The sequence below is a fragment of the Phragmites australis genome, chromosome 3, assembly GCF_958298935.1.
Source record: "Phragmites australis chromosome 3, lpPhrAust1.1, whole genome shotgun sequence".
In the NCBI taxonomy this organism is placed as follows: Eukaryota; Viridiplantae; Streptophyta; class Magnoliopsida; order Poales; family Poaceae; genus Phragmites; species Phragmites australis.
The window spans coordinates 18,153,816-18,177,823 of record NC_084923.1 but is presented as its reverse complement, the minus strand read 5'-3'; the positions used below and the strand labels follow the sequence as shown (position 1 = coordinate 18,177,823).

Sequence of the window (24,008 nt, the reverse complement as noted above, 5' to 3'; positions counted from 1 at the left end):
CCTTCCATTGTACTAACATTGTCTGAATTGCTACCTGTATAATCATTTCGCATCAGTTCAATGGAAACTTTTAGCTGTTTTTTGTTCCCGCACTGAAGAGTTGTTTGGACTGATGGATTGCGTCATACAGCAATGGAGTACTTTTGAACTCAGGGTTTGTAATCTAGCCAGGTGGATTCGATTCAAAATTCCTCATGTTAATTGATCTTGCAGATGGCGCAGACTCGAACATTAGCTTGCAAAAAGGAACGGTATGGAGTTAACTGACATTTTGTGACTCTCTTCTACTTGTTCTGGTTTTGACCGGTATCAGTGGAAGAGCCAGCTCGTGCTTTATTCACTTTCGGTGTTGTAAGCTGTAGCAACACAATGCTGTATTCACTTTCGGTGCTGTAAGCTGTAGCAAAAAAATGTAGAGTGAATTTCATAAAACTAAAGGTTCTTTGGCATACTTACACATTAAGGCCACATGTTTAAAAAATTATAGGTTTTAGAATTTTATATCATCCGCAACCCATCTGATAAGGATGGCCCTTATGTCGGCTTAACATAACATTCTGGAAGTCATGTTATTTTGTTATACGGATATATGGGCCTTCCTTGTTAGATGGGTTGAGGGCGACAAAATTCTAAAACATGTAGTTTTTTTAGAGTTTTATTATTATTATATTTTTTAAGTTAAAATTTAAATAAATAGATTTTTGGCGAAAATATTTGCAAAAGTAGGCGCCTGCAGCCCCCTCTGAGAGGGCGGTTACGGGTCCTTACCGCCTCCTCAGAGGGCGGGTATGGCCTTTCCGCCCGACCCGGAGCCTTACCGCCCCTTGAGGGGGCTGGTAGAGGTCCTTACCGCCCTCTCAGGGGTCCTCCCCGCCCGCCCGACCCCCTCTGCTATAAAAAGGCCGAAAATTGGCCAAAAAACCATAAAAATCTGAAAAAAAAGGAAAAGTTGAGAAGAGAGAGGAGAAGAGAGGAGAAGAGAGGAGAGGAGAGGGGAGGAAGAGAGGTCGGTGAAGTCCTGCTGCATTTGAGCCGCCAATTTGAAGAAAAATTTCGGGTAAGTCTTTTTTCTTTTTATTGTTGTTAATTAGTGCAGTAGTAAGTATATGACATAGATTTTAGATATTTATAACATATGGTTTAAAAAATTGTCAAATTTAGTTAGAAAATGGTACGATAGCAGTTCAATATAGAATATTATTTTTAGTATATTATTTTCAGTATGTTATTTGTAGTATATTATTTGTAGTATATTATTTTAGTATATTATTTGTACATGCGGACGTAGGAGACAACAATAGATGATAATTTGCGAACCTAGGGTAGCATTTAAAAATTATTTTATCCGATAATCAGAAATATAGTTTGTTGTCTTAACATGAGTTATGTTTGCGGTTGTTTTCAGGGATGGCAGATAAATTAATTTTTCAGATATATTATGGTGAGGGTGAAATTAGGTATGGTCCGAGCAGTGTAGATCTGTCTGGATTTCGTCATGTCATGAAGGGGCTTAGTAAAGCTAATGAGAGGACTATTGTGGGTGTGTGCAAATAGCTCATGCGGTTTTTCCAACTGGATCCGCAGCAATATGAGCTGAAGTTGAAAGCTGTCCTGAGCCGTGCTAGTCATGGATACTTTGGTGAGCTTGTTCCCATCGAAGCCACATCAACTTGGAGGCAGTATGTAGATATATGCTGTGAACGTGGGCTGCCGCTTGTTTTGTTAGCTGAGGCGTACCTGAAAGATCAAAATGAGGTGAACTCTGCAGAAGCAGTAGCAGGACCAAGTGAGGCAGTGGAAGATGAGTCAGAGGCGGATAATGTAGGGTCTAGGGAGGAAGTTGGTGATGTTCCAGAGCTGCAACCGATGGGTGTAGCTGATGAAGGGGAGCACATCCCTAGCATCATTGAAGATATGGATTTGGAGGATGAAGAGTTGGAGGAAGGCCTTGCCGATGAGGATTCTTCTGATAAGGAGGGTAATGCTCCAGTTTCTGCAGAGTGGCGGGATCATGAATTTTCGAATTTGGTGGTTAGCGAGGTTGACCAGACACCGTGGCAGTACCATGAGAATGAGGTGTCACAGGGTGCTATGTACCCTACAAAAGAGGCAGTTATTGATGCAGTAAAATTCTGGTTGTTGTCTCTTCGTAGGCAATTCAAGGTTGTTAAATCAAGTAAAAGAGAGTACGATGTGAAGTGCTTGGTGCCTCAGTGTCCTTGGCGGGTGCATGCATTCAGAGGGAAATGGGTAGACTACTGGCAATGCTCAATAGTTAAGGAACATAATTGTCACATTGAGGAAATAGAGTTCGCCCACCGGAACCTGTCTTCTGCTTTCATTGCAAATGTTATGTACGGAGAGATTGTGGACAACCTAAGGTATGAGCCACGATCAATAATCCGTGCTATTGAGCAAAGGTTCCAGTACACAATAAACTATGCGAAGGAATGGAGGGCGAAACAAAAGGCTATTGAGATGAGGTTCGGTACATATGAAGATTCATATCACAATCTACCTCATCAATTAGCCACAATTTGTGCAACAAATCCAGGTAGCTACTATGATATCAAGCATTACCCTTCTACGGATGTGGAGTACAACGGAAAAAGAGTGTTGCAGCGTGCTTTCTTTGCATTCGCTGCAACTATCAAAGCATTTAGATATTGCTGACCCATCATATGCCTAGATGGAACATTCTTGACTGGGAAGTACAAAGGGCAGATTTTGTCTGCAACAGGGGTCGACGGTAACAACCAAGTCCTGCCACTAGGGTTTGCTTTCGTGGAGAGTGAGAACGGGGACAGCTGGTATTGGTTCCTAGAGCGGGTTAAACATGCAATTGTTCTTGACCGACCAGATGTGTGTCTCATTCATGATAGACATGCAGGATTGTTGCAGGTTTTGCTGGATATGCAACATGGTAGTGTGTGATGGGGTGTACCAGTACAGTGGCCCGATCTCAAAAGTAGGTGGTGCATGCGCCATATGGGTGCGAACTTCTACAGACAATTTAAAAATAAAGAGTTAATGAAGCTCTTCAAGAAGTTGTGCAGTCAGAACCAGCAACGTAAGTTCAATGCATTATGGGCAAGACTTGATAAACTGACTCTAAAACAAACTGCGGAGGCTGCACCTAACGGTGATGAACCAATAGCTCTCGGTCCTCTCCCAACCGATACTCCGCAGATTTAAGGAGATCGAGCTCATCTATTAGGAGCTTCTCACAGTGGATACGCAATGAGCCGAATGAAAATTGGGCTCTGTTGTACGACAGTGGTGGTGCAAGGTATGGAGTAATGACTACAAACCTTGCAGAGGTTTATAACTGGGTCATGCGAGGAATGAGGTCCTTACCACTAGTTGGAATTGTAGAAGGCATTTTGCATGGGACCTGTAAGTATTTTATTGATCGGTATGCAGCTGCTAAGGTTGTAATGGAGGACAATCATATGTTTTACGGGAGGATGCTATGTGAGTATATGGAGAAGGCTAATAAGAAGGCCCACATGCATCGCGCAAGTTAAGAGGGCACTGCAGAGCACAGGTTCAGTATCCTGTGTCGGGATAAGGGTCGGTGGAGGGGGGGGGGTAGGGCATGTTCAAGAGTGTGTGCTAAGGAGTGGGACATGCATATGTAGTTGTCAGAAGCCACAGTTACTCCACAAACCTTGTACACACGTCATAGCTACGTGCGCGGAGCACCATATGCTTCCCAGGCAATATGTGTCATAGTATTTTATGAAAGATCAAATACTCAACACCTGGAACCAGGAGCTGTATGGTTACGACATTGTTGACACTTTTACAAGTAACCCAGGGCCAGCAAGAATATATGTGCCTGATTTGGGAAAGATGAAAAACGCACCGGGCCGAAGACAAACTCGTCGGATTCGCAATGATATGGATGAATCTGAGGCTGGTCCTAGGATTAAGCGATGCAGTCAGTGCAATGAAGTAGGTCACACTTATAAATATTGTCCCAAAAATGCAGGCGGTGATGCACCTGTTGTCTAGGTGAGCTTTACGTGTGTTGTGCTAGTTTTGTACCATTTTAATATTAATTAATTTCGCATATAGTTAATTTGCATTCGAAGTATATTGTTATTGTATTTATTTATCAATGTATTAATGTACATATCTTTCAAATGCAGAAATGGCTCACCCTCCAGCCCCCAAGCTTTTGGACCCTGCCGTGGACAAGAAGCATCGCAGCTTCTTATCCGCTGAGCCCAGACGGAGCTAGGAGTGTTTCGCCCACGAGGCTCTGGAGAGCTGCTGATGATAGATGAGCGATGGAAGCACAGGTACTTAGAAAATTTGATACGCAATTGCCATATCACTGCTGTTGTTCCATATTATTGATATACTGCAACACTTATAGGTTGGCAGCGGCCGGACTCCTACCGCTTTGCCGGTTTGTCGAGGCCCGATTGACGGAGAACCCCGAGGTTGCGGCCCGTCGTTTCTACTTCGATCGGTCGCTGATAGCAGCACTGGTCGACCATTGGAGGCCGGAGACACATACGTTCCACCTCCCGTGCGGAGAGATGACTCCGACCCTGCAGGATGTCTCCTACCTCTTAGGCCTTCCTTGAGCGGGAGCTGCGATTAAGGTCATCGATATGCAGGCTGACTGGATGACCGACATGCATCAGCGATTTGGCCCGGTGGAGCGAAAGGCAGACGCACCCCCCTACGTGCCTGAGTTCTTATCCGATGCACGAGGGCCAACGAAGAAGTGGATCCTACAGTTCCAGGTACGGTAACATACAACCTATCGAATACTAACAAAGTATGTCGTAATGATCCTTTCTGACACCAGTCATATGTGCAGCCTGCGTACATACACCCACACACCAATGCATACGCGGTCTCGAGACATTTAGAGGCCTTCCTGCTTTGGTTGTTTGGGTGGGTGATGTTCACTAGTGGCCAAGGCCACCTGGTTACCAGGATGCTCGTGCCGTACGCCCGGTCGATAGCGGACGCTGATGCGGAGGACGTACTGCAGTTCAGCTGGGCATCCGCTGTTCTTGCTGCGACGTATCGGGCGCTCTGCGACGCATGCACGAAGAAGGAGGCACTAGCTACTTTCGCCGGGTGTCCACTTCTTCTTCAGCTGTGGTCGTACGAGCATTTTGCCATAGGCAAGCCGGTGGTGGACCGCTCCCCGTACCCAGAGAAATGGTACGGCGAGCCGGACGAGGACGCGCCTACAATGGTCTCGATGTGGTGTCGTCGTCGGGTACGTATTTTACATTAACAGTTTCCTTCGTATTGTGTTTGTCTCTAAATATTTGTATTGATGTTTGTCACTCAGCCACACTGGGCGCACGAGCAGCCTCGCAGCGCGTACGAGCATTTTCGTACCCAGTTTGACAGGCTACGTCCTAACGATGTGGTATGAGAGCCATATAGCGTTATGTCCGTGCAGGCGCGTGCAGGGTTGGGTTTGTCACCCTTGTACACCCGCGACGAGGAGTACTGGCTCACGAAGGCGCCCCTTGTCTTCGACATCTACGTCAAAGAGTACTCACCGCACCATGTCATGCGGCAGTTTGGCCGTCACCAGGCATTCCCGCTCGTCCACATCGTAGCGTATCCGTGCAAGTCCACAGGTACATTTGCAAAATTATAGTTTTAGCAACCTTCGTTTCACTGTGACTTACATTTACTATGGTTGCAATACAGGTACACGCAGAAAGGTCAGCCAGCTGATAACCTCTAGGCGGAGCGCTTGGCCCCTTACGTGGCAACATGGGCCCAAACGCTACAGGACGTCATGGAGGAGGCTCGTCCCCACAGCGAGCGGAACTTCAGGGAGTACCTACGGTGGTATGTACCACGTACGCGGACCCGTGTCACCTACACCCCTAAGGATGTCCGGCCCCACATCGCGTCGACAACGGAGACATACCCGGTGCATTGGGACGAGGACGCCGCTTTAGCAGTAAGTAACTTTTTTAAGTCCGTACTCCATATTGAATGAACATAACCGTATACTTTAATTGTTCACTTTTGTTCGTATCCGCAGACAGATATCATTTATGACATAAATAGGGACGCAGCTGTTGCCATGGACCGCGTCCGGCAAGGGCACCACCTAAGTGCGTCGGATGTTGCGAGCTTCATTAAACGGGGTTTTGACAAGACGACGCGCTCCTTGAAGCTCACCTCCTGCCGATCTACCACAGATGTAGCAGGGCCGCCTCCCAGGTCGAGTGGTGTACACGTCGAGTCGTCTCGGCCGTCAGACGTGCACCGACGTTCTTCGGTGTCGGCACCCACACGACCCCTTCTACCACGTCATGGAGGGTCGGAGCAACATGGTACGAATTATACTTTTGAATAATGTTGAACAATATTCTTTACTTATTATTATTAAACATTCATTAGGTCCGTATGCACAAGTCTCGACGCAACCTCGTAGATCGAGCCCTGTGCGTCCACCCTCAGGTACTCCGGGCACACTTCTTCCTAGTTTCTAATACTTTCAGCAAAATAAGTTAATATTGTGCTTAGGTTACTTCGGTGACGAGGCCGGTCCATCTTCGACGGCCCCACGCCCTACCCCGCCCGAACGTACTACGGCAGGTCAGCGTGGCCTTCTTCTGCTGCACCGTCGTACCACGCAGGTACAATTATACATTTTTTACTACTACTTTCAATACCATATTGTTCGTATCTAACGTGATTATTTGTTCATAGGTCCCTCCAGCTAGTACACATAGACGCCTGCCGAGCCTTCACAGTCCTCCTACCCTAGTCAGGAGGATGAGGCTGGCCCCGACACCGCATACGACATCGTCCATGACTTCTTCAGGGACACACCTGACTACGACGTCCTTCAACGGTCCTAGGTTTCCAGTGCTCCCCTTCGGACACAGCCCACGCAGGACGAGCCCTCGACACCGGTGGTCCCTACTAGGCCTACCAGACACGTCGGTCCACCCGACCCCCTCACCTACTCCAGGGGTCACGTGAGGGTTAACCAGCGGTATCGGGACCACGATGGGGCACACGGGCGACGACAACGAGGGAGGCATGAGTAGCATTTTACATTTTATGTAACTAACATATGCATATTCGCTTCGTGATGTACTCCTATGTATTAAGACACGTTTACTTTGTATGGTCGACTTAGCATTTCGTAAATACATTTCATTTTTAGACACGTTCAATGAAGAAGTGACCACAGCACTAAACTTTAACCATGACTTGACAACACATGCCTCCTGCCGCAGGCTTTAAACAAGATGTGACAACACTACCTAGCTTTTTCCAATCAGTAAATGACAACACGGGTCCCAATAAACGTGAAATCTCTGACCATGAGCAATGACACAACTTTCCCATTCTTCAAGATGGAATCCGATGCTCCTCCCACCAGCTACGCCCATGCCCTCACTCCTTTCTTCACGAGCGAATCCAATGCTCCTGCCTCCCCCAACTATAAATAGCTGAACCTCCTTACGGTGAAGCATCGCTCATTTCTCATATCTCTCAAGTGCAATGTCTTCCTCAGATCTATAGAGCCCACCAAAGAAACATTGGGGGACCATCATACCTGAAGGTCTCGAACCACCAATGTACTTTTGTGGTGACCTTTGTAAGCTCCGCGAGTCGCAGGACATCTCATACACCTATGGCACCATTTCATATAGTGATGTACTGTTGTGGCTAATTTTATGTGGTGGTTTAAAAATATTGAGCAGTTGATCCGGTTCAAACTTTTGACATCCCGATCTGCTTTTTAGTGAGGTTCTAGGTTTCATGGTATTTACAGAAGTATTAGCATGATTTACATAACTGTCTAGCTGAGCAGGAAGCTGCTACCTAGGATCTGGAACTGATGTTTTTCTTTTGTGAAATGTTGCAGCTAATGTACTAGTTTGAAGTTGTACATCACATATTTTGTCGTAATGCGGCAATTATCCATCCCCTGTCGTGTTTTTCACAAGATGATTTGAAATTTTGTCCCGTATCAACCAGACCATGGTTTTCTCCACATCACTTGATTCTCATATAACCTTAACGCGCAGCATGCGTTTGACATAGTGCATTACGTCAAACAGACACCTAATTGATCAGAAAAAGGCCTTAGTACTATTTTCTGCTCTGTTGCTCTATTGCTTCGGTGTCTTGTTAATGTAGATTGGCAGATCTTGAATATCACTTGCTGGACTGCTACTGTGTTTAAATCATAGTGCCTAAACTTGATGTTTTCCAGACCACCTTGAGGATGTATTTCCGTCTGAAGCCACTACTGTTGAGGAGTACTTGCAGCAGGTGAACACTTAAATATTCCTCTAATTAAATTGTCACCTGAGTTTCATTGAGTATAGACATAATCCGTGTTTTCAGCTTCATGAGATGGCAATAGTTTCATCCATCCAAGAAGCTCAAAAGGACAACTTAAGGAGTTTTAACAACTATATGATGCAAGTTCTTGAGGTTGGCTTGCTTCTCTCTGCTATTAAATTCTATATATATATCGGATCCGGGCTAGTAGCTTCCGAAAATGCATTTTAGATGACTCTTTGTTGGATCAGCATGGTATGTGTTACAGTAGTTCAATTTTCTTTATTGTCTGAATTTTGTCTGTATTATATAACTGCTTTTCTTGCACCTTTCTGACAATGGTTATGGTAGTTGTGTAGTTTGATTTGATGTACATGACAGTTCAACTTCACCATTCAGAGAACTAATGTTTCTATATATTTTTTTAAGCGCCACATCGGTCATTTGATACTTCAGTCTGCTTGCTGGTGCATGTTTTCAATGATTTCACTCTTCAGTTCTATTACTATATCATATGGTTGCTGTAGGATGACTGGCAGAAGGAGAAGATAGACTCCTTGCAGAGTCTAAGCCGGCTTTCTACATTACCCAAGAGAAACACAAATCTCTCGACTAGTGGGCTGGCTCGCCCTGCTTTGATGCCACCTTCCGACTTGTAGTCCTCATGCTTCATCAGGTCTGCCCTCTACAGAAGTCATGCCTATACCAAACAATACTATTATTGAAAATAAATATTCAGTTTATGCTGGGGCTGTGAGGGATCTCAATGATTCTAGAGGGTGCAGTCTACCTTTTACTGTAAGCTTTGTACTTGTATGTCAACATTCAATGTGTCATCAGGCATTTCTAGATTAGAGATATCAGGCATCTACAGTTTATTCGCCAAATAATTTAATTTTGATAAATAGCTTAACTTTATTCCGTATAGCCTTTGAATGTTATCATTCCACTTATGCTTATTAATGTCATATTTTGCTTAGCCTGCTACAACTTTCAGGGCTGCTTATGAGTCCTTGTCTGTTGATGCTATTGGCACGAAATCAGTGACAATGCAGAAAGTTTGGCATCTGATTCAGGTAATATTATTGACTCTATAAAGTTTTACCATTATCTGTTTATAATCTGTTCATTTCCAGTCATATTTAAATACAGTATAGGAAGACGGAGCACTGGCAATTTCTACTATGCGGGATCTCATTTTGTGCCCCTTATTCGATTATTATTTATTTTTGGTATTTTTATTGTTTATCTATTTCAGGCATTAGTTGGGGAAGGATTGACTCATCGAAATGTTTCAGAAAAATGTCACTAGTGCTAGGAGCAAGACGCCACCTTGAGTGGGGTCATGAAAAGTACATACTTGAGACCATCAATAGCCATCCAGGTATTTCTGTTCACTCATTTTTTTTACTGACTGCTCCCTTCAAAATTTTGTTTGCTCATGGAAGTCAAGATACGCTGTTCAAATGCAGTTATATAAGGTTTTGCAGTAATGGTTTTGGTGCATATCTATATGTGCTCTTGTGGCAATTATTCTGTTGGCTCATACTAATTTTGGTATCCCGCTCTATTATTGATTTTTTATATGAAACGAATTTTGTGTACCCTTGCGCTTCGTGCATGTGGAAGACTTTTTTTACTAGGCATGTAGTTATAAATTCTGGGTCATGGGCTCAGAGCATGACCAATACACTTTGTAGCATATGCTACAATGTCAGACAGTTTGTTACTGCCTTAATGGAATTGGTGAAATATTACTATTTATGGAATTCTTTTACTATGGTGTTTAGTGATAAATTCTGGTTCCTGGCACAAACATATCACTTAGTTGCCTAGTTGGTAGTGTATACTCAAAAGTCAGATACAATTCACTGTTATTGCCTTACTAGCATGGTGGAATATTGCTTGAAGCTCTATTTGTTCACTCTTCTACACTTAGACCATCTCAGGGTAATTGCTTGCTTTATTTGTACATGCCGGGTTAGAAGAATAGAATTTAAAGTTGTTACCGGATCCCAGCCTGTCGCCAGTAAGCCCAGTCTGGCTGATTACTGGTCCTCTGTGAATTTTGTTTTAAATTTCTATAAATTTGTCGAGAATTTTTTACACCATACAATATATAAGAGTTTGTACTAGCTAGATCTATCAAAAATAGCTCAAAACAGCATGTCTCGACTGGTAGTGCAGACTTACAGTGCTATGGGTATCCACCGGTAACCAGCTGTTACAACTTGTTTTGATGACCCGTACATCCTTATGGCCTTCCATTAAGTTTTCTGCAATTAGTTCTTATAGTTCTCTAGTTTCCCATATCTGGATTTTGTTTTCTGGATTCTGTTTATGCAGATTGCATTGTCAAATAATCAATCATGTTCTGCGTTTTGATTTGTTGTTTTAGGCTGCACTTGGTGGATCCATTGGTAACCTTCAGAAGATTTGGGCATTTCTTCGGGTTGGTTTTGAATTTGATGCTATTTTGTACTATTGCTGTCGCTTCTGTGCTAATATTTACACTACAATGCATTCTCGTTCCTTATGACCCGACAGGTCCGGCTGTGGGATCAAGGTGTGCTAGACTTTGACACAACCAATCTGCGCAGATAGCCTCCAGTGGATACAACATGGCAGCAGGTTTTGTTTTCGTTTGCTCGCTTATAACATTGAAAATAACTTTGTAGTTAACATCACTATTTCCATCTATTAATGACATGTTGATATCTACAAATAACAGTTGGTTAGTTTAAGCTGCAACTGCGGCATTAAATAGAGTTACCTGTAGTCAATGGTTTATTTTCAGACTTGCTGCATCCAAGTGTAAGCTTGTCTTTATAATAGAAGGTTAACTGGCCACCAAAGTTTCTAAAACTCAGTAACCATTATTCGTCCGGTCACCCAGCAGTAATGATTACATGGCTTAGCAAGCGTGACTATGTGGCCCATCTGGTGATTGCATGGTAATAGGTAGGGGAAGCTGTTCCTTGTGTTATGACCTTACGTACAGCCTGGTAGGGTCATTTTTAGAACACTGCAATTGGAAAAAATGGCTTGTGCTTGGGTCCATTAGCTTTATTGAATTAATTGTCCAATAGCAAATCCATGTGCTTTACTGTTCAGTTTGTAGAACTTTAGTAATTCGAACTTTTGTCAGTGATGTTTGAATTTTCACTTATTGCAATCTACTGCAGATTTATTTCTGCTTGAGAACCGGATACCATGATGAAGCAAGACAAGTTGCCCAATCATCTCATGCTGCATACAACTTTGCCCCCCTGGTAAACTTTCTTTAATCATGATGTATCCTCGTTGCTCTTAAGTCTTAATAAGGGACTTACCGATAATATATTCCTCGGCAGCTTGCAGAATGGATTTCTACTAATGGTGCTGTATCACCAGAGACTGCTCTGGCAGCTTCTGAGGAATGTGATAAAATGCTCAGGGTTTAGGGTTTAGGGTTTATGGGTGATCGCCCAGGGCGTCCTGGTTACGAAGAAGTTGCTGCTTTGTGCCATAATTTGTGTCTGTCGATGGCAAATTGACAGACTGGTAAAAGACCTGCCATCACTTTTTAATACTATAGAGGATTTCTTGTGGTTTAACCGTTTAAGTTGTCAGCTCTGCGGGAATACACCAGTGCATCTTCTTCTATGTTTTGAATGAAGGCTTGGTGCCTTATATGCTGGATGATCTGCAAAGCTACTTGAACAAATTTGAGCCGTCGTATTATACGAAGAGTGAAAAAGATCACTTGATCTATCCCTATGTTCTGTTCTTAAGCATCCAATTAATCCCAGCAATTCTTTATTTGTCTAAAGAAGTTGGAGAGGATGGATACCATGTTGATGCTGTGCATATTCCAATTGCTTTAGCTGATCATGGTGTTCTCCCAGACGGTGTTGGATCCAGCCAGAAGATGGGTATCATGGATGCTTGTGCAGAGGCTGCCAATATAATATGGCAGTATGGCTCTATTTACTTGCGTAATGACAATATTGATTTAGCCTTGGAGTATTATGCACAAGCTGCTGCTGCGATGGGTGGAGGAGAGGTATCATGGATTGGTCAAGGGAATGCTGATCAGCAGCGACAGCGAAGTTTGATGTTGAAGCAACTCCTGACAGAGATATTACTAAGGGATGGTGGTATTCAACTTTTGCTTGGTCCAAGTGGAATGGGAGAAGAAGGAGAACTGAAGAAGTATATGATGGATTGGAGAAGCAGACAGCAATTCTTACTTGAAGTTGCCCATCTGTGTCAGGAGGCAGGGCTTTATGACAAAGTAAGTAAATTTAATTTTTGAACCTAAGTTTTTTCAAAACTTTTCAAAACTTTCTATGTCCTTGGTATTTCTGAGATCATTTTAATTTTGCATCTTCACTTTGGAAAAAGATTCGTTGGAGGCAGGAACACTGATTCCTTGTTATTGACCTGTATATCAGTGTCATGTATTCATATTAGGATTATATTTCTCTTGAACTCTTTTGTCATGCTTATTGTTGATTGAAAGAACCAACGTTAGGCTCTGCTTGGTGTAGTGGTAGCTTTTCACCTACTTTTTTCTGTAACAGTTAGCTGAAAGCATCTTTTTTGGAGCCATGACAGTAAGATCTTACGAGAGTTAATTAAAGATTCTCGTAGCGAACTAAATTCCAAAGCACAGCACATGAACCCAAACTGACCCTCAGTTTCTGACAGGAAACAGTCTAATTCATTCTAGCTACTGATTATTGCCTCTTAAACTTCATCAGTCCAACCATTGCCCTGCTATAGAATTTCTCGTGAATAATTCTCATTCATTTTGCTTGACTGCCACCATGCAACAGACATGGGCGATCAACTTTTGATATCTGTGCAAGTGTCTGAACTCACCTATTTCATATTTCTTAATTGTATGCACTGTTATGCTGTTACCATGTTATTGAGCTATGCAGTACAGGACTAAAATTTGCTTAGTGGATCGATTAATCGAATATGACATGTCTATTTTCTGCACTTTGCTGTTGATTGCTATCTAAATTTTGATGTTATCTGCACTTCGATGCAACTGATCTGTGTAGACAGCCATCAGTGGATACAACCTGGCAGCGTGTATTCTGTGTTGTACTGTTCTTTCCTAATCTAATTATGGTTTACTTTCACATGAAACTCAGCCGGTGGAAATTCACAAAAGGGTAGGAGCTTTTGCCATGGCACTTCAGACAATAAACAAGTGCCTGTCTGATGCAGTCTGTGCCATGGAACGCAGTATGTTAGATGGCGAGAGTCGTGCTGCTGCTCTAATTCATTCTGGAAATGAAATTTTGGAGACAGCCAGATATTCTTCTGAAGCCAGGTTATTTTTCTCTTCTGCTCCTGCACAAGTTGAATGTTGGTTCTTGTGTTCAAAACTGTTTTAATTCGTCTTGTGGAAACTTGCTTTTAGTGTTCAAGACAAGGATCTTATATCTGAACAACAAACTGTACTGAGACAGCTTGAAGCTATTCTCCATATTTATAGGCTAGCTCGAGCTGGACAGACAGTAGATGCTTTTAAAGAAACCATCAGGCTCCCCTTCATTTGGACCCTCAGGCTCCAAATGTGACTGTCGATATTTTCAGGAATTTATCACCTCATGTTCAAGCTTGTGTGCCAGATCTCCTGAAAGTTGCTCTAAATTGCATTGACAGTGTTAGAGATACTGATGGGACCTTGTGTGCTGTCAAATCCAAGGTATTCAATCTCTTTCATGCGTTTATCAGTAGACTATCAACACAAACATGTCGGCACTCTTCTACTAGCATTGGGAAATGTGGCACTGAACTGTGTGAAATTGCTGAAATGGCAAATCTTTTTTCGTTCATTTTTCATTCATGCTTTACCTTAACTAGGTATGCCGTATCCCCTGGTGGCATGCAAACACATGCTCCCCACTTCCACCGGCAAAAAGAAAATGTGTTTACCAAAGTATATTCTGAACATTGCGTGCTGGTAGCTTGCTCCAAACATACATCGACATGACACTGCTAAATGCTTGCTGTTATGGTACATACTTCCATTATACTTCATTTAGCAAATACCATTCAAACAAGGGATGAGATACTTGACTGGAAACTAGTTTGGATTGGCTGAACATGGTCTTAAAGGAAAATTGAGAAATATGTCAGTATATATATTTTCTGTAGCATTGTCCATTTAAAGTGTAAACCATGCATGTCCAAACCTTTTCTTTTGGTGAGGTGCTCGGGATTGAAATAACGTCTTGCTAAACATAGATGCAATCCTCCTGCACTTCCTGATGCACTTTTCATTTATTGTTTGCAGATTGCAAACCTTGTAGCAAGCAATATGAGCCAGAACTGGCCGCAGGATTTGTATCAGAAGGTGGCGCAGTGCATATGAAGCGGTTTGTTTTTAGACCTGGCCAGTAATCCGGACTACAGCATCAGAAGCTTTCGAAACAATTTGGAGTTGGTTACTTGCACAATAGATCTCATGTGTATCGGCCCATGTTGCGAGTAATGAGCGACAAATGTGGAACTTAATTTCTTTAAAAGAAAATGTCACTGTGACGAGTATCTGATCCATGGTTGGTAAAGCCTCTAGACTATCCGATGCGTATTATTACTTACGTTCCCCTAGCTTTTGTTCGTTTTTCTTGCACGGTAATGTAAATTGCATATTTCTTTTTGACTCCATATTCTTGCTTGATCATTTAGAGAAGTACGATATTAAGTTTTGCGATAGGCTGGTGTTTAAACTTCAAGCAACGAAATCTCACAGCCTTGCCCCACTTTGTTTATTTTCTCAAGTTGCCACAAGCTAACAGTATGCCTACGAGATGCACAAGTGCACATGCGTCGACATGCACATTTTATCAGTTGGTTGGCATCTGTGCCTGCTTGCAATTTGCAACTTGCAGATGTGCACCGGAGTGGCCCGTATCAACCTGTCGGAGCCAGATCACCGTCTCCGAATTCTCATAAATTTGCATTTTTGGTTGATCGAAATGTAGGAATCTGAGAAGATTTTTACAGGAATTTCACCGTTTCTATATGTGAAACTTTTTATATATTTCTGTAGGTTATTTCGAACGCAAAAGATCCGCATGAGTTTTGCAAGCATCCACACGAAACAATTATGTTACAGATCACCCGTTATTTGAAGGGGCGTTTGGTTCACTGTTACAATTTACCATAATAGCAGTAACTAGTTTCGCAAAGTATCACAGGTGTTTGTTTCTCATGACCCATGTTGCTTATTGCACATTCCTAGCATTTGGGGGCTGTTTGGTTCGGTTCCAACGTTTACCCGACAAAAATTTGGCATTCCTTCAAACTTTGGTTAGCATTTGGTTCAGCTCTATAGTTTGGTTTGCCAACAAAAATTTGGTAGAGGCTGTCGCGATTACAGGGAACACACCCAATTTCTGTTTCGTTTTGTATTCCTTGCATTTTAATCTATAAAACAAGATCTCGACTATATTTTGATTAGGAAAAAAAATTAAATTACAAGCGGACCACACATCATAGTCACCATTAAAATAAGTTGTGATATGACTTCAATCCAAACACTATTTTCTCCAAGTATTTTAGTGTTGCCCATGAGTTGGTAAGACAATCTAAACACAATTCTCTACCCATGTTTTATTTTGAACTAAAGGCAAGAGCACTGCCGTTTCATGTAAGAATAAGCTACCTCATATTAAGGGAAACAAGATCAAACAGTACAACACTTGGTTAATTAGGTTGAACTGGGTTAAATTCATAAGCATTACGGACAAATAACCTAGCTAAACTAGATCTAGTGTGGTCAACATCACCACTGAACAGACCAACGCTGGACCCAAGCCTGGAGCCACCCGAACACCATAATAGGACCTTCGAGGAGGACACAACGTCTTCGACACCACCGTTGCCCATCCGGTAAATTGGAATTGGGTTTTCACCCAGAGAACCCCATGACGGGGGAAGCACCATGACAATATCTCTAAGGTGGGAAGCGGTGTCGAGGGCGTCATCGATGTCGGCATTGATAAAAAACCTAGCTAGGCTTTTGCCTTGAGCCCCCACCCAAGCGGGCACCGTAGACCCCACACACATGGACTGTAACCACAAGTGTTGCGCCGCCTACTCCTCGCATATGTGCAGCTAACGGAGCCACCACCAAACCGCAAAGCTTCCCATGAGCTAGATCTAGGGGAAGAAGGGTCTCGAATTCACAACCCAAGTTTATTGCCTGCGTTTTGACATTTTATCAAATTTTTTGGTAAGGTGGCAAGTAAAACAAACCAAACAACCCCATGTTTTCGCGAGCAATTGTTATCTATTAGTGTTCTAGCCAAACCTTGGCATATCATGATGAATGATTTTAGTTGCCACACTTTTTGACACACGCTTATGGTAAAACGGTGTAAACCAACTGAGCATCCCCGAAGCTGAGATCTCAGCGACGTGAGACGACTTTGGATTGCGACAGAAATCCTGCACACGGGTAGCTAGTCTCTAAAAATGGACCATGCAGCTTGCGGGTATGGAAGATGCATCAAGTGAATGAACGCGGTCACGCCAGCCAAGCCGGAGCCCTGAAGCAACACACCTTATCTGCAGCCTGCAGGAATACTTTACTGGAGACTAGTAGTACTACTCCATCCTGTTCACCTGATCACTTCCCAGTCCTGGTCCACAGAAAGATGATTGGATTTGGGGTGCGTTTGCTTGCTTTTGACGACACAAAAATAATCAGCGTCAGTTTGGCTTCAATTGGACTAGGCATCGGTTTGCATTTGCAAAATCTGACTGCCGAACGATCGATTGGTCAGGTAATGCGGATAAGCACGGAGATGGAGTCTTTCAGGTCAAGCCGCCCGCGTCATCGATCACGAGGCATCCAAGTCTTTTCCCTTTTTGTTGTCTGAAGCATCCGGGTAAGAGGTCGCTGTTCCTACGATATCTTAGTACTGTTACCATATGAGAAACTAAGTTAATATATACATTGATTTATTTGTGCGTTAATTTATTTGTGACAAGTGATTGAGAAGTTTATTGAGTTGATTTAATGATCTTTGTATAAGCATATTTATGTTTGAGACTAACCAAAGATGTTAGAGTTAGAGTGAAGTTTATTGAGTTGGTTTGATGATCTTAAGTACTGCATAAGCATGATTATGTTTGCCTATGTTTGATACTAACTAAAGATATTGGAGTTAGAGTGTTTGTCTTTGAGCTAGAAAATTTGTACTCGCCGGATGATCTAGCGTTGGAGAATTTGTACACGTTGGATGGTTCGATGATGAGGCACTATGCATGCTGGAGCACTTCAGGAGGTGGAGTTCAGAAATACTATGCATCGGATGGTCCAACGATGTAGGATATGAACATCGAATGTTTTACCGGGGCATTTGTTCTAGAGAGAATGCAATATAACTTGTCTGGTTGGTTGCAGTATACACCGGATGGTTAGGCGATAGAAGAGTATACATCAAATGCTTCGCTGGAGAATTTTCCAGGAAGTTTTCAGCAGAGTCAGAATTACAAGCGCCGGATGGTTCGATGATCAAAGGGTAATACATGTCAGATCATTCAATGTTCATAATTTTTTTTCCTGGAATAATTTCTTCAACAGAGAAGTTTGATTTTGTCTAATTGGAGATGAAATTAGAGATATGTTTGTGCTTGTCTTATGATGTGCAGGTGATGAATGCAATTTGGTTGTCGATAGTGGGATAATCAGACTAAGAAGGATGCTTGGTACTGAACAATCAAGGTGACCGGAAGGAGTCAAAGGTGATCCTATATATACACGTGGTGTATAAGCAAAGCGTGAGAAGGTGGATTGAAACGACGTGTTGATAAAGTCAAGCGAAAGGGATCAGGAGCAGAAGAGACTTTCTGGTGGTCGAGATTGCAAGACGGAGTATACATATCGACATCGGGTGCCTTGCTTAAGGTAAAAGAAAGGGGTGGTGAGTCACTTTTTGAGAAGCATACGAGATGATTTTCGCGGTTTGATCTTAAAACCATAGGAAAATATGAAGTGCACCTTGCATCATTGCGAAGTTTACGTTGACACGAAGCTTAAGTCACGAAGGCGACACAGTCGTTCGATGGACGAGGAAAAAGAAGGATGAAAATACGCTCAGTAATAGATATGAGTGTATTGGAAGATATGAGTATTTTAAAAACAATCTATGAAACTTAGGGGTAAAAAAACTATGCTATAAATAAAGGAGAAGACTGATTGGGACCTTTAAGTCAACCATTTGAAAGTTGTTTGCTAGGGTTTTAAAAGTGAGAGAGATAAGTGCTTAGTCTATGTGTTAGGTGAGAGTTTTTGTTAGTGAAATACTTTTTAATTCATTAAAATTAGGGCGTTCCTTTGTAAGTAATGAAGATATGGTTTACTCTTATGTTTGTGTTCATCTCATTCTAAATTTTATCTATTGGTTTTCTTGCTTTATTTGCAAGTTCTTTGGTGTTTATTGTGATTTTTATTTTTGTTGTTGATTTAAATTTTTTCATACTGTTAAAGTTATTTTTCTTATTGTTAGAGGGATAAAAATCACATACAAATTGATTTTAAACTACTGCTATTATCTAGATCCATCAACTTCGAGACTTTCTTTATCCAATTTTTATTTATTTGGATTTAAGTGTTCTTCAATCAAGTTGTAAGATTTAGTGGATGATAATACTTAAGTTTTCATATGAAACTTAGTGTTCAGATCTATTCAGTAGAGCTATGGTTTTTTTATAATCAATATAATTTTACCTTATTTCTTTAGATTTTTTGCTTTCACTTTTATTTTGAGATGCGTTAGGTAAGAAAATAAAAAAATACCATCCAAAAATTAGATGAGACGTATATTCATGTCCTCTGATCTCGTTCTCGGCTCCACACTCTCGTAAGTAAATTCGCCGAGTTGAACCAGCAGATGCGCAAAGAATCGCCGTCTTGCTTGCTACAGATGATGCGGGCAGTGGGTGCACTTCGACTTGCCAGCACGCCTCACCCTCTAAAAGAAAGAGATGGAAAAGGCGCTTGAATCTTGGGATAAGTTAAAGAAAGGAAAGGAGCAGTTTTAGATTGGTTCTCTGGGCGGCTAGCTCTGAGAACAAGCAGTCGGGGGAGTGACATGAAATCTTCGTAGCATGGCATTAAATAGTCCTTACCAAGAACCCCAGAAAAGAAGGTACTGGGAGTGGTGGTACAGTATCATTCGGGGGTGGAAGAAGAAGCTTTCCTTCCTTTTACAGTCACTGCCTTTGACGCCGACCCCATCCCCACCTCCCATTTCTTGCCATTCCCAGCAACCCTCTAGTCTACTACTACAGTATACACTACTACAGCGCCACCACAGCACAGCGGCAGCGGCAGCGGAAGCCTCCCTCCTTCCCCAGATCTCAACGCGACGCGACGCCGCCCTCCTCGCCTCAAGAAGACTCCAACTGGCCACGCTATGCCGCCAATGGAGCACGACGGCGAGGCTCGCCGCGGGTTCGGCAGGATGGGGTTCGGGTTTGTGCTGCTGCTCGTGCTGTTCTTCTTGGCCGTGCGCGCCGAGCACGCATAGGCTGGAGCTTTTCTTTGAGCTTTCTTTGCTGTGCTGGCGCAGGTGCAAGCACTACAGCCGGAGGTGCCGGATCCGCGCGCCGTGCTGCAACGACGTCTTCGGCTGCCGCCATTGCCACAACGAGTCCACGGTTCGTCCCGTGCTCATTCCCCTCCTCTCCCCTCACCTCCATCCCTCCTCCTCTGCCTCCGCGTCCTGAGAGCAACACCTGACGCCCTGACGTCTCTTGCTCTGTTTCTGTTCTTTCATGTCGTTCTGGTTCCTGTTCTTGGTCCGGATGGTTGAATTGGGCGTAGAAAGACGGCCACGAGGTCGACCGGCACGCGGTTCAATCGGTACACTTCTTCACTACTACTTCCTCGTGCTAGTTCTCCCTAGTTTCTTGGGCTGACTTCCTCCCCCGCCCGCCTCCCTCTTCTTTGCAGGTTATCTGTCTCGTTTGTGACACCGAGCAGCCGGTAAGTCTTGGATTACGCATCATCAGCCCTCTCGATGACATGTGGGATCGGTCCCACATTGTCAGCCTCGCAATAAGAAATTTTGGTGTCATTCAGTGGCATACGAGATATTTTCTGTTTGAATTTGGTTGGTTTATGACATTGTTTTTCCTGGTCTGTAGGTTGCGCAGGTGTGCTGCAACTGCGGCGTTTGCATGGGGGAGTACTTCTGCAGGACGTGCAAATTCTTCGACGATGATGTGAGATCCTGGCATTACTATTGGTGGATTCTCCCGATTGATTTGGTCGCTGATGATGCGGTGTTGGTGTTTGTGTAGGTTGACAAGGAGCAATACCACTGCAAAGATTGCGGGATCTGCAGGTTCGTTTGCTCTTTCCATTGTAGGGGTCTGAATCATTGGGTAAACCGCAGTCGTGCGTTTAAGTTCTGCTAGCCTTTTATTTTGGTCCAATTTCATTTGAATGTGAATCATGGTATGGCTTCAGGGTGCGATATTTTTGGCATACTTTTAAGTTTTACGGTGAAGCTTGCACTTTCAATCTTACTTGAAGCTCTGAAACTATCACTCCCTTTTGAAAGTTACCGACCTGACTGAAATTGTGCTGAGTTTCAACAGAGTTGGAGGGAAGGGCAACTTCTTCCACTGCCAGAAGTGTGGTAAGTGTTCTTCCGCATCTTCCACCTCCTGATTCTAGTGTCCTGTTTGGAACGTCAATCTTGTAACCCAATTGCCGAGATGCGAGCTGAGTTGTTTCGTGTGAAATTCATGCATCCCAAACATGCTCTGACGTAAAGTGTGTTTCATGCTCGAATCCTAATTCGATGATGTACCGATTCTTGCGTTTCCATCATTATCCGGTTATCACACAGGATCGTGCTACTCGACCACCCTGCGCGACAAGCACTGCTGCATCGAGAACTCGATGAAGAACAACTGCCCCATCTGCTACGAGGTGCGTCTTCCGCCTACCACAATCGTACCGCTGCTAGCTGCTTCATGCTCTCGCTGAAATGAATTCCTGCTGATCATGTAAAAAACCATGCTCTATTGTTGCAAGGCAGTACCTGTTTGACTCGTTGAGAGAGGCGTCCGTCCTGCGATGTGGGCACACGATGCACTTGCAATGCTTCCACGAGATGTTGAAGCACGACAAGTAATCGCCCATGCTGCTGCTTTACTGGCATCGATCTCTTTCGTGTGAGCTTGGTTTTCTTGCATAATGAACGTTATCCATGTAGGTTCTCTTGTCCCATATGCTCGACTTCTATCTTCGACATGGACAAGTTCTTGAGGGCCTTGGAAGGCGAGGTACGTAAATCTCTCAGCAACGTTCTTACCATCTGACCGCAAAATACAGCTTGCAATTTCTGCACAGAAATGATACACGGGGAAACTGGAATTGGAGCATATTAACGATTGACAAATCATAGCTGATTACTCCAAGTACATGTGTCAAAGGATGTAGTAGTTGCACCAATCTGAATCATTATAGTAACTCTTTGTCTGACTACTGAAGTTCTTTGTTTCCCTCTCTGCAGATGGAAGCAAGCTACTATTACATGGGAAAGGTCAGTGCCTAACTGCCAACTCGATATGATCCCTACCTTCTAGAATATATCCAAACTCTCTGGACCCCATTTTGATCCGTCCTTTTGGTTCGTCTGGACGAATGATTTATTCTGGTCAAATCCAGGCTATTTATCAATCAGACTCAGGCACTGGAAATTTCACAAGTACTTGCCAGAAATTCAGATAAAATGATCAGAAGCGAAGCTGCTAATACGCGCAACCGCATCCGTTGCCATACCAATCGTATCTCTCTAATGCCTTGCTGATGGTGGTGGTGGTGGTGGTGCTTGCAGGGATGGATCGTGTGCAACGACTGCAGGGACACGACGCAGATCTTCTCCGGCGTGGCGGGCCACAAGTGCTGCCACTGCCAGTCGTACAACACATGCATGGTCGCTCCCCCGGTCCTCCCGTAGCGGCAGCGGCAGATTGTTTTATGAGCTCTCGCCCCAGGCATCGTTAGTAACGATGCATATACAGATTCCATTCCAGTCCAAGATGAACTTCATCTGATCCTATATATTGCGTGCAAGGTTAGCATACGAAGTGCACCATTGTTCCAAGCTCAAAGCTTGTCCCCAATGATTCATGATACACATCTGTAAGGCGGTTAAAGAACGGATCCAATTATTATATCTATATCTATACTTTTCTCCTCCTATATAATTCGCTGTTATAACAGATCCGAACGAACTTCACCGTTTACTCGAGTTGATCAAATAGTTACTGTGCAAAGTTGATTCCCGTTTCTTCTTTCAAAAATACATTTAATCTTTCATTATTTATCTTTCGTATCTAGACGTCTAATATTTGCCTTTTATACATTCTAAAAATATATTTAATTTTTTATTATTTGCCTTTATTTATTTTCGAATTGCTATATATTGGATTGATTTCACTTGTTGATAGTTGAATTAAGCTGCGTAGAAAAACACTGTACGAGTTCAGATGGAGGATCGATTGGGGAACTCAAAATGTGCATTAGAAACCAAGGATTGTGCGGGGTGCTGTTCTCCAGTGCCAACAGACTGGATGACAACAGAAGGAAGGGTTGTCCGGTCAAATGAGGGAAAAGCACACACACTCCGACTGGTGTTACACAGGAGTTCGGTGGTGGGCGGCAGAGGCAACCCACCGCCCACTTTGGTACTGTTGTTGGATGGTGTTGATGTGTGGGGTCTGGGGTGGGTGGAAGCACTAGGAGCGCAACTAATTGCGTTGGGTAGTCCCAGCGACATGGGGGGTGCAAGTACACCTTGCTCCGTTTTCCCCTCTGCATCTAGCGCTCGCATCGGCATCCAACGCCACCTTGCTCTGCTTTCCCCTCCTCGTGCATCTCCCTTCCAGCAAGCCTTACCCTGCTAGCCACGAGCCACTTCTCGTGAGCTCCACACGGCACACTTCTCGTTGGCAGGAGGCGATGGGGTGCTCAGCGGCTGTAACCTCCTATTTAGAAAAAAGTCCATTTTTACCTCCCTTAACTATTGCTCGAGTCTATTTTTTCCTCCAAACTGTAAAACCAGATATCTCATGTTCTCCAACTATTTAAACCAGTGCAATTTACCTCCTTAGTTAGTTTTGATAGTGGTTTCGTCCTACATGATGTTGATGTGGCAGTGGCCGCCCACATGTCAGATGACACGTGGCATGCTCAGCTAGTCACAACCATGAAAGTGGGGCTAGGGCCACGCTAACCCGATCAAAATGACCTTGAGCTCTGGCGCACAGTGCAGCCACGGCCAACAGCTCAGCCATACCTAGCTAGCGGCAAGTCATGGCTAGCGGAGGGCAGCAGCGACATCAGTGCAAGCACACGTGGTCAACGACGATGAACGAAAAGTGGCCAGAGACGACGGACGTTGGCGTCTGGACTATGACGGCTCGATCCTAGCACACTGGCGACAAATGACAGTGCAAGCGGGCCAGCCAAGGACACCTAAAGCACCTACACGAGCATGTGAACTTGATGGAGTGCCTCTTGGACGATGGGCTTAGTTGGAACCAGGCCGGCAATGAGCATGGACATGCGATGACACTCAGCTCTTGTGGAGAGCTGCACCGACATCAGGCTAAAGGACAACCAATGCGCGCAAAAGGAAGAGGAGGACTCGGGGAAGCTCACCATGATA

The 24,008-nt window shown here is 43.6% G+C and overlaps 1 protein-coding gene and 1 pseudogene across 6 annotated transcripts; both read left to right on the top strand.

The window, feature by feature from the left end:
* Positions 1-7,014: 7,014 nt before the first annotated feature.
* On the top strand, positions 7,015-15,022 carry LOC133910552 (nuclear pore complex protein NUP93A-like; annotated as a pseudogene).
* Positions 15,023-19,255: 4,233 nt separating this feature from the next.
* LOC133912507 (E3 ubiquitin-protein ligase SRFP1) lies at positions 19,256-22,545 on the top strand. 6 transcript variants are annotated; one of them, XM_062355280.1, is made up of 12 exons: positions 19,263-19,789; positions 19,893-19,980; positions 20,147-20,185; positions 20,276-20,308; positions 20,470-20,547; positions 20,626-20,669; positions 20,889-20,966; positions 21,180-21,262; positions 21,372-21,463; positions 21,549-21,618; positions 21,849-21,878; positions 22,173-22,545. In XM_062355280.1, the coding sequence occupies exons 1-12, from the start codon at positions 19,429-19,431 to the stop codon at positions 22,293-22,295; spliced, it is 1,119 nt and encodes a 372-aa protein (XP_062211264.1). In that variant the 5' UTR covers positions 19,263-19,428; the 3' UTR covers positions 22,296-22,545. The 6 variants fall into 6 exon arrangements, 5 of the variants coding, with proteins under 5 accessions (XP_062211267.1, XP_062211264.1, XP_062211263.1 ...); XM_062355279.1 differs by having other exon boundaries at positions 19,266-19,795; XM_062355281.1 differs by having other exon boundaries at positions 19,654-19,789; positions 20,926-20,966.
* The last annotated feature ends 1,463 nt before the right edge of the window (positions 22,546-24,008 follow it).